Raw genomic sequence first — 15204 nt, forward strand, 5'->3', positions numbered from 1 at the left:
ACTTTATAATTAAGCATAGATTTATGATGACTACCAATATATTAGAAGGATAATAATTCTAATTAATATGATCAGTTGTCAATTAATTTTGTTTGTGGTAATTCACATGAACCTAAAGATCATATAAAAAATATAATAGTTGAAATATTTATTTTAAATGTATATAAAAATATAATTTATTATAATAGTATGAGAGTTCAAATATATATTTTAAACATATAATAAAAACATATAATATCACATTATTTAAATATTGAAATCTAAATTCGAATGTAATGATTAAATTGTTAAAAGTTGTTTTAAAAAAATTCATAGATTGCCAATCATTGTTATTTATCTCTGTTTCTGTTTTTGCATCCTCTAGTGCCAAAAAACAAAGCGCTAAACCCAAAGCGGGGACTTGATTGCACTTTCATTGGATTTTTTCACTGTAAAAAAAACACAAAATTACTTAAAACCACCCGAACCCTGTTTTTTTATTTATTTATTAAATTAAGGTGATATTAAAGTAATATTTGTTCAACCGGTTGGTCTAATGAGACGAGTCATTAGATTTTTTAAGCAAGATTATGGATTCAAATCTTGGCTTTTACAAATTGATTAAATTAGGTTGGGAGGGTCGCCATTTGTTTCTAGTACCTGATTTGGATTAGTCGATCAATAGATCGAGTACCAATAATTAATTCAAAAAGTAATATATGTTCAAAACATTCTCAATTATTTGACAATGAACAATTAATCATCTTTATAATCAATGGTGTTTGATCTCATGATGTTTAAAAATAACAACAATATATTTAAGTATTAAAATAAATTAATTCGTGTCAAAACTTGAAATACTTTACAAATAGGGGAGGATTGCAATGATTTTCACCTTTCACGGAATGATGGGATAGATACCCTATTCTCACCACATTTTATAATTACATAATATTTGATCTATTATTGATGAATTTGACTTTAGATATTGTAAAAGTTTAATGTATAAATAACTTTTTATCTATTTTTTTCATTCACAACATAGAATTTGAATCTATATATTTGATATTTTGACTGAATCTTTATTATCTTGACATCGGTAGTGTATTCATAAATATTTTTTAGAGTGTGCACATATACATCAACAATATAATTTTTACATTGGATGAGCATAAAAAAATTTCAGGGTAGACACGATCAATATAATTTTTACAATTTAATTGTTTTTGTTCTTAGAGGTTACGAGTTCGAGCACCAGCGACTGCAAGGGTGATTGAGCGTTCATTTTCAAATGGTTGAGACTACTTAGAACAATATATACTACTTTGTAATCATCTTTAACTTAATAATATGTTTTCTTCTAATTTTAGGTTAAAAATGGTGAAAATTATTGTAATTTAAAAAACATAATATTTTATTTTGAACGCAATCTAAAATGTTACCTCTTTAATAACATTTGTAATTATAACCTAAAATATTACAAATAAAATAATATTTTTGATTTTCTTTTTAATAACATTTTAAATTACACTTATTTCTACCCTTTTTTAGCACCTATCTTAATCCGTTATAGAACTCCCTAAAATTTATGAACGGATGAATTTTCAAATAATATACTTGGAAAAATAATTCATCGAATAATATTGTGGAGAGATTATTTCGTGGAATATGGTGAATGCTACAGTATATCTCATAGTCACGCTGTCGTCTCGGCATCCCAACCTTATCCCTCGAAGACGCATGGGTGTCCATGTGTTTATGACCGACCCTCAAACACCCCCTCGAAGACGCATGGCTTTCCATGTGTTGCTGCCAAAGTCGCATGGCTTGTCACGCGTCTCTGACTTGCATGCCAAACACCCGTGATGCTGCGGCAGTTTGCCCCATGTAGTAGCCACTTATGAAGTTGCATGGGGCAAAGTCGCGTAGCTTGCCACGCGTCTCTCAATTGGCCCACACACCCATGACGCTGCAACAGTTTGCGCCCATGTAGGGGGCACCCGTGACGTTGCATGTATGGGGCATCAATAAAGGCTGTATTTTGTAGCAATAATAGAGGTAGGTTGGTCGGTTGAGGCAGCAATAATAGAGTCCATTTGATTATATATTGGGTGTATGGGAGGGAATGAGGCACCGGGAGTGAAGAAGAAGATGAGAATAAATAAAGGAGGAATAAGAAGAAGAAGAATAAAGAAATAATCAGGTTAGGTAATTTTTTTCTTTGATATTTTAGTCTCTTACTTAGATTAGATTAAATTAGTTTTGTTTATAATAATGTTTATATTAAATTGTTAATGTTATTGATTTTTTTTTACAAATTTGTTTAAATGACATAACAAAATCAACTACTTCATATTGACGCTCAACATATTTAGAACCATTTGGGAGAGATGATGTTATTATTATTTAATAAAATATTATAATTTGAGAAAAAATTATTGTCATTAAATGGTATAAGTTTATTTTATGATCAATTGATTAATTTCATGAATATTATAATTGTAGCAAGACGAGCAGTGAGTCCTCCATCATCGGATCAATATTCTTGTTAAGCTACACCTTTGATTGAAGATCACCTGAAAGGGGTTGGATTTTGTTATGTTATATTTGTTCAAGAGTATAAGTTGGTCATGCTTTTGATAAGTGCATTGATTGAATGTTGAAGGCCAGAAACACATACATTTAATTTTTCGTGCGGAGAATGCACGATTACCCTAGAAGATATGGTCTTCCAACTCGGGGTACCAACAAATGGAATGCCGATGGTGATGAGAAATGATTACAATAATGTGAAAACACTTTGCAATGAGTTTCTTGGGTAGACAACATAAGCCTAGATTTAAAAGGGTGGCGTTTGAGGCTGTCGTGGTTGAAGAATCAATTTAAACTCCAAGAAAATATTACCCAAGAAGAAATTTTATAAGCAATTCGAGCATATATCTTGCAGTTGATTGGGGGAGTTTTGATGTCAGATAAATCTGGTAATCTGGTTCACACGCAGTATCTCCAGTTTTTTTTTAGAAATTTTGAGAATACGCGTCAATATAGTTGAGGATCTGCGATATTGGCATTCTTGTACCGTGAGATGGGAAAGACATCAGTAATCGTCAAGAATATTAATATAGCAAAAATCGATGGATATCTGATGTTGCTAAAATCTTGGGCTTGACACAAACTTTCATTTTTAACATCGATTAGTCGAACAACGATTGACTTTCCTCTTGCCAGAAGATAATATTTATTTTCTTTATTTTAATTTAAATTCTTAATTAGAATTTATTTATTGTGATTAAAAATAAGTAATGAATATTTTTTTGATATACAGATGGAGGCATAAAATAGAAAGAACGATAATAGTGTATAATAATATTAAAGAGTTTTGGTTGAAGATCGACATTTATAGCAAAAAGAATATCTATAACGTAACGTAACGTAACGTAACGTAACGTAACGTAATAATACTATTTAATTTAATTTAATTAATTAATTTATATTTATTTCTTAATTTATAATTTTATAATTTTACCTAAAGAATTAATTTTTGGAGGCATAATTTTATAATATAAATATAAAATAATATTTATTTATAATTTTATAATTTCACGTCTAATTAATTTTTATAAATTTTAATTTTACAGTTTAATTGGAGGTCGTACATAGATCAAGAAGTTTTAGCGTGTGTGCCGGCAGATGTTTTTGAGGGTTGTCAAAATTGGGGTGTTGTTGCACTATTGATTCATTTTACTTTTGTTGAGATACAATTTTTGAATCGAGTGTTGAGGCAGTTCGACTGCCACCAACCTATTCTGCCCATTCCATGGGATCATTACCCCTTGCACAGATTAGATGGACGGGGTAAGCACAACGTGAATTGGGTTGCGATGCACACAAACTACATTAATACTTGGAAAAACAGAACTTCATACGTGCCACCTCTTGATCCATATTAAGATGATGATTTTAATTTTGAGACTTCAATTTACCTTCAGTATTATTGGGTTCATGGAAATTCGTACCTGACGACATTGAGAGAAAGGCAACAATTTAAGAAATATAAGAAAAAATGTGGTACAGTCGATAAATTTATACCGAGTGGAAGTGGGGGCTCGTCTCAACAACATGAAGCGGAAATAACACAACCGTTTGATGATTCTTTTGTTCCGGAATACATACCCGAGTTGATGCATCCTCAAACACCCATCTATTTTCCCATGTTTGAATCGACGCATGACTTTAAGCAAATGACATCTATGATGTCAAATATGACTATTTTTCAGTCTACATTTCTATGAGGGATGGAAGAGCAAAGTAGTGGAATGAGATAGCATAGTGGTAAGCATATATTTACAACACCAGCTGATATGCCCCCAATGAATGAGAGGATGAGTACTATACTCCTGAGCAACCGCAACTGCCACAATACATTAGACGCCCGCCTCGACATTATCATTCCACAACACCCCGACATCGACAAGAATTATAAAATCAATTGTTATTTGTATAAAAATTAATAGTAAATAAAATGTTATTATAAGTTAAAATTAAATATTTAAATTATATTAGTATTTTTTAAACATAAGAAAATATTTTTAGATTTTTTTACTTTAACTTAAATATTTAAATTTAAATTTTATTATATTTTAAAATTAATATAAAAATATATTTTTTCAAGGTAAATAAGTCCCAATGGTGGGTGGAAACAACTAAATATATTAAATTAAAATAAATTAAAACCTTCAATCGGGTGACGACACATGTCATTATATTTGGCACTACTAACACGTAGCATGATCTAATTTGAAGATTAAATTAAATTTATTAAAATTATGACTAAATTAATAGAATCTATAAGTAAAAGTGACCAAATATGTAATCATGTCAATTTTATTAAATTTTAAAAGTTAATTATTATAAATTAATTTTAATTTTTTAAAATTACGACTAAATTGATAGAATATAAAAGTATAAGTGACAAAATGTGTAATTATATCAATTTAATTAAATTTTAAAAATTAAGATGGGGTGAGAGATAAAAAATATAAAGCAATTTTAATTTATTAAAATTATGACTAAATTGATAGAATATATAAGTCAAACTGACCAAATGTGTAATTATATCAATTTGATTAAATTTTAAAAGTTAAGATGATATAAAAAATATATTTTTAAGTTAGATAATAATAAAAAATTATTTTTTAATAAATAACAATAAAAATATATTTCAATTTAATTTGATAATAAAATATATTTAATAAGTTAAGATAAAAATAAAATATATTTTTAAACTTAAAATATATAAATTATTATACTAAAAAATACATAAATTATTATAAAATAAAGTTAATTATTTATACAATATGATATCAAATATATACATAAATTATTATAAAATAAAGTTAATTATTATAAAAAAATTCAAATATATATACAAATACATATATGATTAATGATGAGGTCTGTATCTTGGTATTTGAACATTTTTTAATGACTTTCACCCCTATATAATCCGCATCTCTTTGGTTTACTTTTCTCTCTATCATGGAAATCCATACTGGTATGAATGCGACTGGACTCAAGTCGACCCTTTGGACTTTTATGAAGCATTGGATTTGGCAACCATTCATTTGAATGCATATCTGTAGACATTTAATATCATATGTAGGTGAAAACACTCATCAACATAAATGTATGCGTTTATAACAACATACATATACATCGATTGTATGAGTACATGGATATCTCCATGCCTGAAAGCGACCACAATCACATTATTTGTGTCGTAAACCAACTCTAAATATTTATCATTCTCCTCATTCATTGCGGCGTATGCATGACATAACAAAAGTATGACCAACTCTGTCGAAATAATAAACAAGCATTGAGGTTGCCAATCGCTCGTTTGCTTCAATTGCTTTTACCGCTGTATGAGCCCAAGTTTAACATCTATTTATGAGACACTCAATCTCCTTGCCTTTATTGGACCAAACCTCAGCCAACCTAAAGTATGTATCGTTCACCACATTCGCTATTGGGAGATGATATGTACATTTTAATACTGAATTATTGGCCTCAGTAAGGTTTGTGGTCATGTGTCCGTATCGTCGAACCTCGTTGTATGCTTGCGACCATTTTTCTTACTGTATTTTCGAAGTCCATTTCCAAACACGCTGATCATCATAAAATACCTTCAAATTCTCTAACCTTTTATCAAAATTTGGTAGATGTAGTTTGTTTCCTGTTTCATAATATATATATTGTGTTAAACATCAATTAAAAAACTAAATAAATCAATACACACATGTTAAAAATAAAACTTACCTATGCTTACTATCTCGCTACGAATGCAGCGTTATGAAACTGATTGATACTATTCTTACCAATATGGCAGATACAAAATGTGGGATATGCACGCGGAGGTATCCAACGACTTCCTGGTCGTTCAACTGTAGCCAAAATACATGTTCATCGGTCAGATATCAAGCAAACTCCATATTCTCTAACGACATATTAACGTAGATTGGTCAAAAAGAAATCCTAAGCCTTTGTTGTTTCTCCTTCAACAATGACGAATGCAATTGGGAAGATATTTGCGCAACTGCCATCAACAATACATGCTTATATTGACTATACAACCACGTACAATCTACTTGGACCATACGTTTGCAAAATGGAAATCCTTCTATGCATAACTTGAATGCCCAAAAAAGTATATGAAATATTTTCTTCCATGGAACAAGTTTGTCTTCTTCGTCATATGCAGTCACGGTTTGAGACTTCACTATGGTTTCCGGGATGAATTGCTTCATTGCTTGTAACAAATGTGGTAGCTCATTGTACGATGTATCTCAATCTCCATATGTCAACATCATTGTCTTCGTTTTCACATTCCAAACCTTGTCGTATTTTACTTGGTATCCAAATTGGCTTCAAATAGGTACAACTAACATTGAACAAGGAGTCCTTGGATTCTTTTCAACTAACACCTTCGCGTATTTGCATATTACATCGGAGTCCAATAGCTAGTTGTCTTGTTCCATTGAGTTTCACAAACATGTGTGATGACCATTGTACCTTGTGATGACCCAAACATCGTGCCTATGAATTTTGGACACTCTGATCTTTCATTTACACTCTGGGCCATATTTAACACACTTCGCATATATGGTTTTTTGGTTGGACTCTACAACATAGAAATCAACATGGCCTGTAACACTCCCAACCTGTACCTGACCTGGATACGAGTCCGAGATGTCACATTAACCTTTTAAATCATATACTTATACAAAATCTTAAAAAATTCAACTTATTTTAAATAAAACAACATTATTTACATAAATTTAGCTAAAGAGTTTACAAACTCGATCAGAGCATGTCTGGCTCACATATTCAATTACATGACAACTACTTTCATTATTAAAAAATACATACGATTCAATTCTTTCTGATATGATCTTTGGAAAGGAGAAGCTGACCTGACTTGTCTATCTTTGCTCCCTTTCTCTTCTCGGAACCTACGTGTGAAAACACTCACACGCTAAGTCACATACTTACTGAGGCATATAAAACTTATAATAAAACATATTATCACTAAATCATACTATGAAGATTTCATATAATCATATTAAAATTATAAAACACATTATGCAACAAAAGTATATATATATATATATATATATATATATATATATCATCATTATCATTCTTATCATATATAAATCATATATATCATCATTAAAACCATTAAACTATTTAATGCATATAATCTTACAATTAACATTTGTAAAACATCATACAATACATTTCACAAGCAAAGCACATAACATCACACGAGGTTTAGTTATTTTATCTTTTTTATTAGCCCATGGTACATTTCTGAGAACTAAATATATACGAGTGCATTGAGATTGTACACAAATGTTGTCACCACAACTCGTATAAATTACATTGAGTACCATATAGAATTGTCCCGAAGGACCACATATATGTCCCGAAGGACCTCGTAGAATTATCCCGAATAACCACATATATGTCCCGAAGGACCTCATAGAGCCCTCAACTTTTGGCATGCCAACTATACCCTTAGCTCCCATCTCACATACTATGGGCTTTACCATTTACATCATTTATTCTCTTTATTTCACATAGTCAAGAAATCATATAAATCGCGTCTCATAGCATATATCACATGTACATGTAATCACATAGATTGTATCATATAACTTGGGCCACATAAGCATGCAATCACATAGCTTATTATCTCGTAGCTCATGTCAATCTTTCATATAGTCACTTAGATCATTGCCATATAGCTTATATCTTTATCTCTTATGTTCACATATAATATGTAGTATATAGAATAACATATAAACTTATACATATACTCATGTACACATTTTCATATTGTCCGTATATTAACACAATATAGCCTATCTCACTTTTTTACATAATCACTTATATCACATTAATTATATACTAGTTTCATATATTCACTTAGTTCAACTTCACATAGCTTATTACATAGACATGTATTCTCATAACTTATTATCATATATCTCATATAACAATTCTCATATGGTTTCATAAATCTTTACCATATAACTCATATCACATAGGAATTTCACAAGACTTATATCATAGGTTCATTTAAACACATAGATCCTCCCCATATATCTTATCTTACATGTTCATATAATCACTTATGTCAATATTTCTTAGCTTATATCTTATTCTCATATTATTATATAGGTCAATGCTACTTAACTTATCTCACTTTTCATTTAATCACATAAATCAATTATACCAGTTCACATAGATTTAAATTATATAACTTATACATTGTTATAATATATTCACCTAGATCATTATCACACAAGATAACATATAACACATAATTACCACACAAACATGTATTCATATAGTATCATGTAGCACATAAAATAACATATGACACCTATAACCATATTCATTTACTTATACATATATATGAATCATATCAAGCACATACTGATATTCATAGAGTCATGTACTCTAATATGGGAAATAGACTCATCGCAAGTCTTATTTCCATAAAATATACTATACTTAATAATATGCACTCACCTTAGCTTCACTAGTCCAAGCAATACACTTATCCATTTTCTTGATCGATCTTATCTCGTTGACTCATCTGGTACTTGCTTTCATTCTATATCTACACGATACATATAATCGTTATAAATGTCTTAATTCGAGTCACTAATAATAAATCGTATATAATATAAGACATACAAAATAGTTAATACACAATTTCCATATGAGTAGTATCGGTACCGTAGGTATAATACCGATACTTTTATACTATGGTATCGATACTATACTTCAGTATCGATACCCAATTTCGATTCTGGAATTCATCTTCAAAATGGTACTGATACTTACTCAATGGTATCGATACCCCTAGTATCGATACTTCTTAAAGATTTAATCCACTTTTACCTTATGGTATCAATATTGTTCATACAATATCGATACCTAGACTCAATTTCCACATTTTTTACTTTAAAGTATCGATACTGTTTATCCAATACATATACCCCTTGCCCATAATACACTCATTTAACCCAAAAATTTATCAAAACTTATATAAACTTCATACTTTGAACTTCTTTCATTACTTCAAATTCAACTATATTCACTTAAACCATTTTTATATCACTTGAACACATCATAATATTCAATATCTCACCAAAACACTTAAACTCAAAAATCATACCAAATATTCAACATGTTCCAAGTTCATTTCTAACACTTTAAATTTCTTATTCTGACTGATGAAAAGTTAAATTTAACATCAAACTTCACTTACTAACTCTTTCTCAATAATTTCACTTAAAAACTCCTTACTGTTAATCATTCATAACTTCTTCATCTTTTGGTTTTAAGAAATCTTAAGTTTTCCTTAAGCTTATGTATCACCCAAAGAGCATAAACCAAACTTAAATGTCAAGAAATAATCAACTTATGAAAACTCACCTTAGTAATGGAAATTACGGCTAAAGGAAGAAGAAATAACACACCATTTCCAGATACTTCTTTCATTCCCACTTATGTGTATAAATATCTTGAATAATGTATTTTAAATTCATTTCTTACTTAAAGACTAATTTGCCCTTACAACTTCCAAACTTTTCTATTCAATCCTAAACCAAGATGTTCTAATTAAGTCTTTGAACTTTTCAATTTTTTCAAAATTGAGCACAAAATTTCAAAAACTTACATTTTAGTCACTAGCCCAGTTTTTGGAATGTTACATGACCTTTGATGCAATACTCTTTAATAATCAACGTAGCTTCATTTTTTTCCTCTAAATTGCATCTTAACCGAAAATTCACTATAATTTTTGAATGATTCAACCATGTGGTATAGAGGTATATGTGGCATGTCTAGGAATTCTGGTGCCCCTCATCATATCATAATTTATCTCGTACATGTGAGAGGTAAGTTGATATGGTGTCGAAACTTCATCATTGGTCAGGTTAGGTGTACCACCATAGCAAAAATTATCATCATCAGCCAAAAACGGGTTCCTTAGTTTCTTCATCTTCGCTAGAATCATCATGGATTTCTCTCCATCGATTTTCAGCATCAACACCAACATTCAATTTCAAATGATATATGTTTCTCTCCTCGTATTCTGTTTCTGCAGATGTTCCACCAACTTCATTTCCACTTTCCAATAGCACCATAAAACAGTTTTATCGATTTGTATGTCGAGTCCTCAAACTCATTTTCGAAAGCCATTTGAGATGAATTTCCATCCACATTTCTTCATGACCCAGGAACATCAAATATCTTACGCACATCAACAAATAACTCAATAACTGCAATATTTGTTGACTCATGTAATCCAATCATGGTTCAAATATCATCATATTCTTCAACTGATATTGCAGCATATCTAATTAGATTGGGACATACCATAAACATATACTTCAAACCATCAACTGTAGCTCGAATTTTCCTTTCTATCATTTGTTTCATTTCTAAAAATGTGATGTCCCTTTTGAACATCATATTTATAGGTCTTTCAGACTAAAAAACATTTCCGACCTCATTTTCCACAATATGTCCATTATAATGGATAATCGTGAAAAAATTGTTGCTCATTTTCTCTACAAATTCAAAATTTATATTTAGAAAAAAATTATGGTACACTATGATCATAATCGTAAAAATGATATCATACAATATAAAAATAATATTAACATAACAAAACTAGTATTTAAAAAATATTTATAAAAATAATATTAACATAATAATCAAAAGTAAAATATCTCAAATAAAATTTCTTCAAACTTAATTCACGTTTTTTCTGCAAAAAAATTAACAAACTATTGGACTAATTTCAGAAAAAAATAACAAAAAATTAAATCAATCCCAATTTACCATATAATATATACTCAAATTAGAATAACGAAAAAATTCAGTTTAAAGATTACATTTAATATAAACATTAATTTACAAAAAATAATTTAATCTAAAAATAATCTACACTAAGTAACTTATTTAATTTAAACAAGTAAAAATTTGTAAAAACAACAATAACAATATAATTTATTTAATTTAAAAAAAATTACTTTCTTTAAATCTTATACTTTAAACCTAATCTAATTTATTTTTAAGTTAAATTCAAGATAATTTATTTATTTTTAAACTAAATTTCATTCGAACTAAACAACATTAATTAATAAAATAACCAATTTAGTAAATCGAACAAATTAAAATTTATCGTCTATATTTTTGAAGAAAAAACTAACCGTACTGAATTTATCAAATAATGTAGTAGAACCGACTTTTAACTTTTTTTCTCTTCTTCTTTCATCTTCTTCTTCTTCCCCCCCCCCCCCTCCCTCCATACACCACATATATATTCAAAAACTAACCCCCATAATGGCTCCAACCAACATCCAACCCTCCCTGCCTCCATTATTGTAGCATTATTGCTGTCTGATGTATGAGGCAGACTGATATGTATGGGGCAGCGTAAAGGCCATTGAATTGGCCAATCAAGTGGCCATTCATAAGTGGGAGACGCCATGCTTGCCATGCGTCTTCGAGGGGTTTCTAGCCGACTAAAACACATGGAATATCATGTGATCTTGGTCTGTTTTTGGATCGACTAAAACATATGGAATACTATGCGACCTTGGTGTGGTTCCCAATCTTTCAATACCATTATATGATGATTTTTTTCCCCAATGCAATATTCCAAAAATTCAACCATTTTTGAACATTTGTCCAGCGAATCTTCAATGTATCGCAATCAACATTCGTTGTCGGAACCGAAAACAAAAAAATGACAGCTCCCGCTGGACACGTGGAGAATACAAAACGCACGACGTTAGTAAAACGCGTTTTAACGAACACCCAATCAAATGCCACCGTGACGTTATTAAATCCTCGTCCAGTAATGGAATCACAGCCACCCACCACTATTCTTTTCTGCTCAAGTGGTTAATTGGTTATGGAAGTGGGGAGCATTTTGATAATTCAACAAGACTTAAGGGGTCAATTTGGAAAAATAAAAGCAATTTGTTTCATAAAATATAGCAGAATTTCGGTGTACAGTCTCTTCACTCTCTGTTCTTTTCCCCTGATCGTTTCTTCCATCTTTTTAGGGTTTATTTTTATATTTTTTTTGTTTAGTTCTGTGAAGTTTTTTTTTTTGTTATTTTATTTCAATAAATTTATCGATTGTTCTTTTTAATGGAAAAAGTTTGATAAATAATTGGATCGAAAAAGAAGAAGCTGCTTTATTTTCTCAGGAAAATGGAGTCAAATTCATGGAGCTTTCGGTTCTCCAATTCTTCTTCTTCTTTGTCTTCTTCCTCGTCAAGGCGTCGCCAATCACGATCCGGTTAGTATTTTTTCTGTTTGTTTCTCGAGAAAATTAGAAATGGAAATGATTTTAATTTGTTGATGAATTTTTTTAGATCTGTTTCTGGGAGGAGGGTATGAAGAAATTGAAGGAGATGAGGATTTGAAGGCGCAGGTTTTATGTCCATTTTGTGCTGAGGATTTTGACACTGTTGGCCTTTGTTGCCACATCGACGAAGAACATCCTGTGGAAATAAAAAACGGGGTACCTTCTGCCAATATTTCTTCTTTTGATGAAATTATTGTTTTTCTTACAGGATTTTTGAAGCATATAAACAGAAGAAATGTGTATTGAATAGTTCATAATTGCAAAAAAGAAGATTGGAAATTTTGGGGATTTAAGTTTTATAAGACTTTTTATAATATTCTCAGCTATGCGTCTTTATTGGTGAATCTTACTACTGCTAGAGTGATAGATGTTGCATTTTAAGGTGCTTAGCTTTTAATTTGATTGTTAGGGTCTATGATTCTTCAAAGTTCAAGCATTGATACTTTTTTTTCTTGGCAAATTGATTGTGTTGTTGGTTTGCCGGACATGTAATATTGTTTGAGAATTGCATCTGAATTTTACTTAATAGGTGTTTGTTTCATTGTTTACCTTTTCAGGTGTGCCCGGTTTGTGCGAAGAGGGTTGGAACTGATATTGTCAGCCACATTACTATGCGACATGGGAATTTTCTAAAGATATCCTCTTTTTGTTGATTTTGTTTGCTGGGTTTAGTTGTTTTACATCATTATTTTTCTGATGAATGCTGGTTAAGTAAAACTATTTCCATGTAGATCTGGTCCAAACATCAAAGTATTTATCTGTTTATTTTAAAAAGCAGTACGCTTTGACCTGCTTTCATATTCATCATGGTGCTTGACTTGCGCACAATGATGAGGCAACACGTGTGAAACATGATAGATTTCGTTAAGGTTATTTATGAGCATTTGTTTTAGATTTTTTTATGTTAGAATCAAACTGTATGTGTCCTTAGGGCGACTGAGTTTATACTTTGTTGTTCTGTTAAAAAGGTTATTCTCAGTTCGCTTATTTTTAAGTTCGAATGTCTCTTGTTTATTTGAGTAAGCATTCTTTGGTGAATGGTTTAGGTTATACCTTGACTGGACATTACATGCAGCGCAGGCGGAGATTACGCAAGGGTGGATCCAATTTGACATTTTCTATGTTGAGAAAAGAACTGCGAGAAGGAAATTTGCAGGCCCTTCTTGGGGGATCTTCATTTGTTTCTTCCTCCAATATTGAAGCCGATCCTTTATTGTCATCATTTATGTTCAGTCCTCCTGGTGATGAGCCTTTAAGCTTGCAGCCTCTTTCTATTGCTGAAGCAAGTGCAGTAAAGGAAATCGGAAATAAAGAATCTCCGGAAAGGTACAAGTGCTGGTATCATATATTATTGCAATTTTAGTCCTTTTGTTTCTTTGTCTGCTTTGAGTGAAGTCATTATGGCTCGGAAATCTCATGGCTTAGGCTACATTTGTTTTATTGTTATGGCTCTGAAATCACTAGAATTAGATCATGGTAGCTTAGGCTTAGGTTCTTCATTTTCCTTGAAGCATTCATGTCCGACGCATATTAATACAAGAGTATAGGGATATATGACCTTCCAAAACTCTTCAGATACATAGAAAATCTTTAAAAGGTGAACTTACCTATCTCAAATAGATATTCGAGTTTTGAGTAAACATAGATCACTACTTTCAACTGATGAAAATCGTCACCATATTGGATGCAGATATCCCAACTTTCTAACACTTCTTTATGTTGACAGAAAGCCTCAACAGCCCCAAGTTTCGGACAAGGATCACGAGGAAAAGGCTAGAAGGTGCGAGTTCATCCAAGGGCTGTTGATGTCCACTATTCTTGATGATAATTTATAAGTTAATTGGGTTGCATTTGTAGTGGTTATGCCAATATAATGTTAGGTTCGAGAGAGTAAAGCATAAAGAAGAACTTCACCCTACCTCCGAAACGGTAACCGGTTGATCTGTGGGTATTCCTATTGTATTTAGAGCTTTTGTGCATAATGAAAAGATTGAAGAACTTTATCATATATCCATGCTGTACTTTTTATATACTATTGAAGATCAGAGTTGCTTTTAATAATCTCATGTCATTAGTTGCTATAGAGGTTTACTTTCTGTTGAAAAACTGAACTTGTCGTACTTGACGCTTGCCTCAGGCACATATCGGACGTATTTCTGAATATAAATACGAGGATGTGATCCTTTGAGTACTTTTTCAATCGTGAAAATACTGTAAAGTTTTGAGTGTAATGTGTTAGAAAATTTCAAACTAGCTAAGGT

At 30.8% G+C, this 15204-nt stretch overlaps 1 protein-coding gene and 1 long non-coding RNA gene across 2 annotated transcripts; both read left to right on the forward strand.

Annotated features, from left to right (window-relative positions):
- Positions 1–2148: 2148 nt before the first annotated feature.
- On the forward strand, positions 2149–3209 carry LOC120191557. Its single transcript, XR_005522705.1, has 2 exons — positions 2149–2187; positions 2485–3209. It is a non-coding gene; the product is annotated as an uncharacterized LOC120191557 (long non-coding RNA).
- Positions 3210–12644: 9435 nt separating this feature from the next.
- Positions 12645–14951, forward strand: LOC120191517 (protein DEHYDRATION-INDUCED 19 homolog 4-like). The gene is made up of 5 exons (XM_039194457.1): positions 12645–12874; positions 12951–13099; positions 13501–13578; positions 14013–14269; positions 14670–14951. Exons 1-5 carry the CDS (start codon positions 12787–12789, stop codon positions 14776–14778), a joined length of 681 nt encoding a protein of 226 aa, XP_039050388.1. The 5' UTR covers positions 12645–12786; the 3' UTR covers positions 14779–14951.
- The last annotated feature ends 253 nt before the right edge of the window (positions 14952–15204 follow it).

This window comes from Hibiscus syriacus, unplaced genomic scaffold (genome assembly GCF_006381635.1).
Source record: "Hibiscus syriacus cultivar Baekdansim isolate YM2019G1 unplaced genomic scaffold, ASM638163v2 tig00116970_pilon, whole genome shotgun sequence".
Taxonomy (NCBI): domain Eukaryota; kingdom Viridiplantae; phylum Streptophyta; class Magnoliopsida; order Malvales; family Malvaceae; genus Hibiscus; species Hibiscus syriacus.

Coding starts and splice junctions, on each gene's coding strand:
- LOC120191517 (XM_039194457.1), top strand. CDS start 12,787: ATGGAGTCAAATTCATGGAGCTTTCGGTTCTCCAATTCTTCTTCTTCT. Junction 12,875..12,950: donor GCGTCGCCAATCACGATCCG/GTTAGTATTTTT, acceptor GAATTTTTTTAG/ATCTGTTTCTGGGAGGAGGG. Junction 14,270..14,669: donor AATAAAGAATCTCCGGAAAG/GTACAAGTGCTG, acceptor TTATGTTGACAG/AAAGCCTCAACAGCCCCAAG.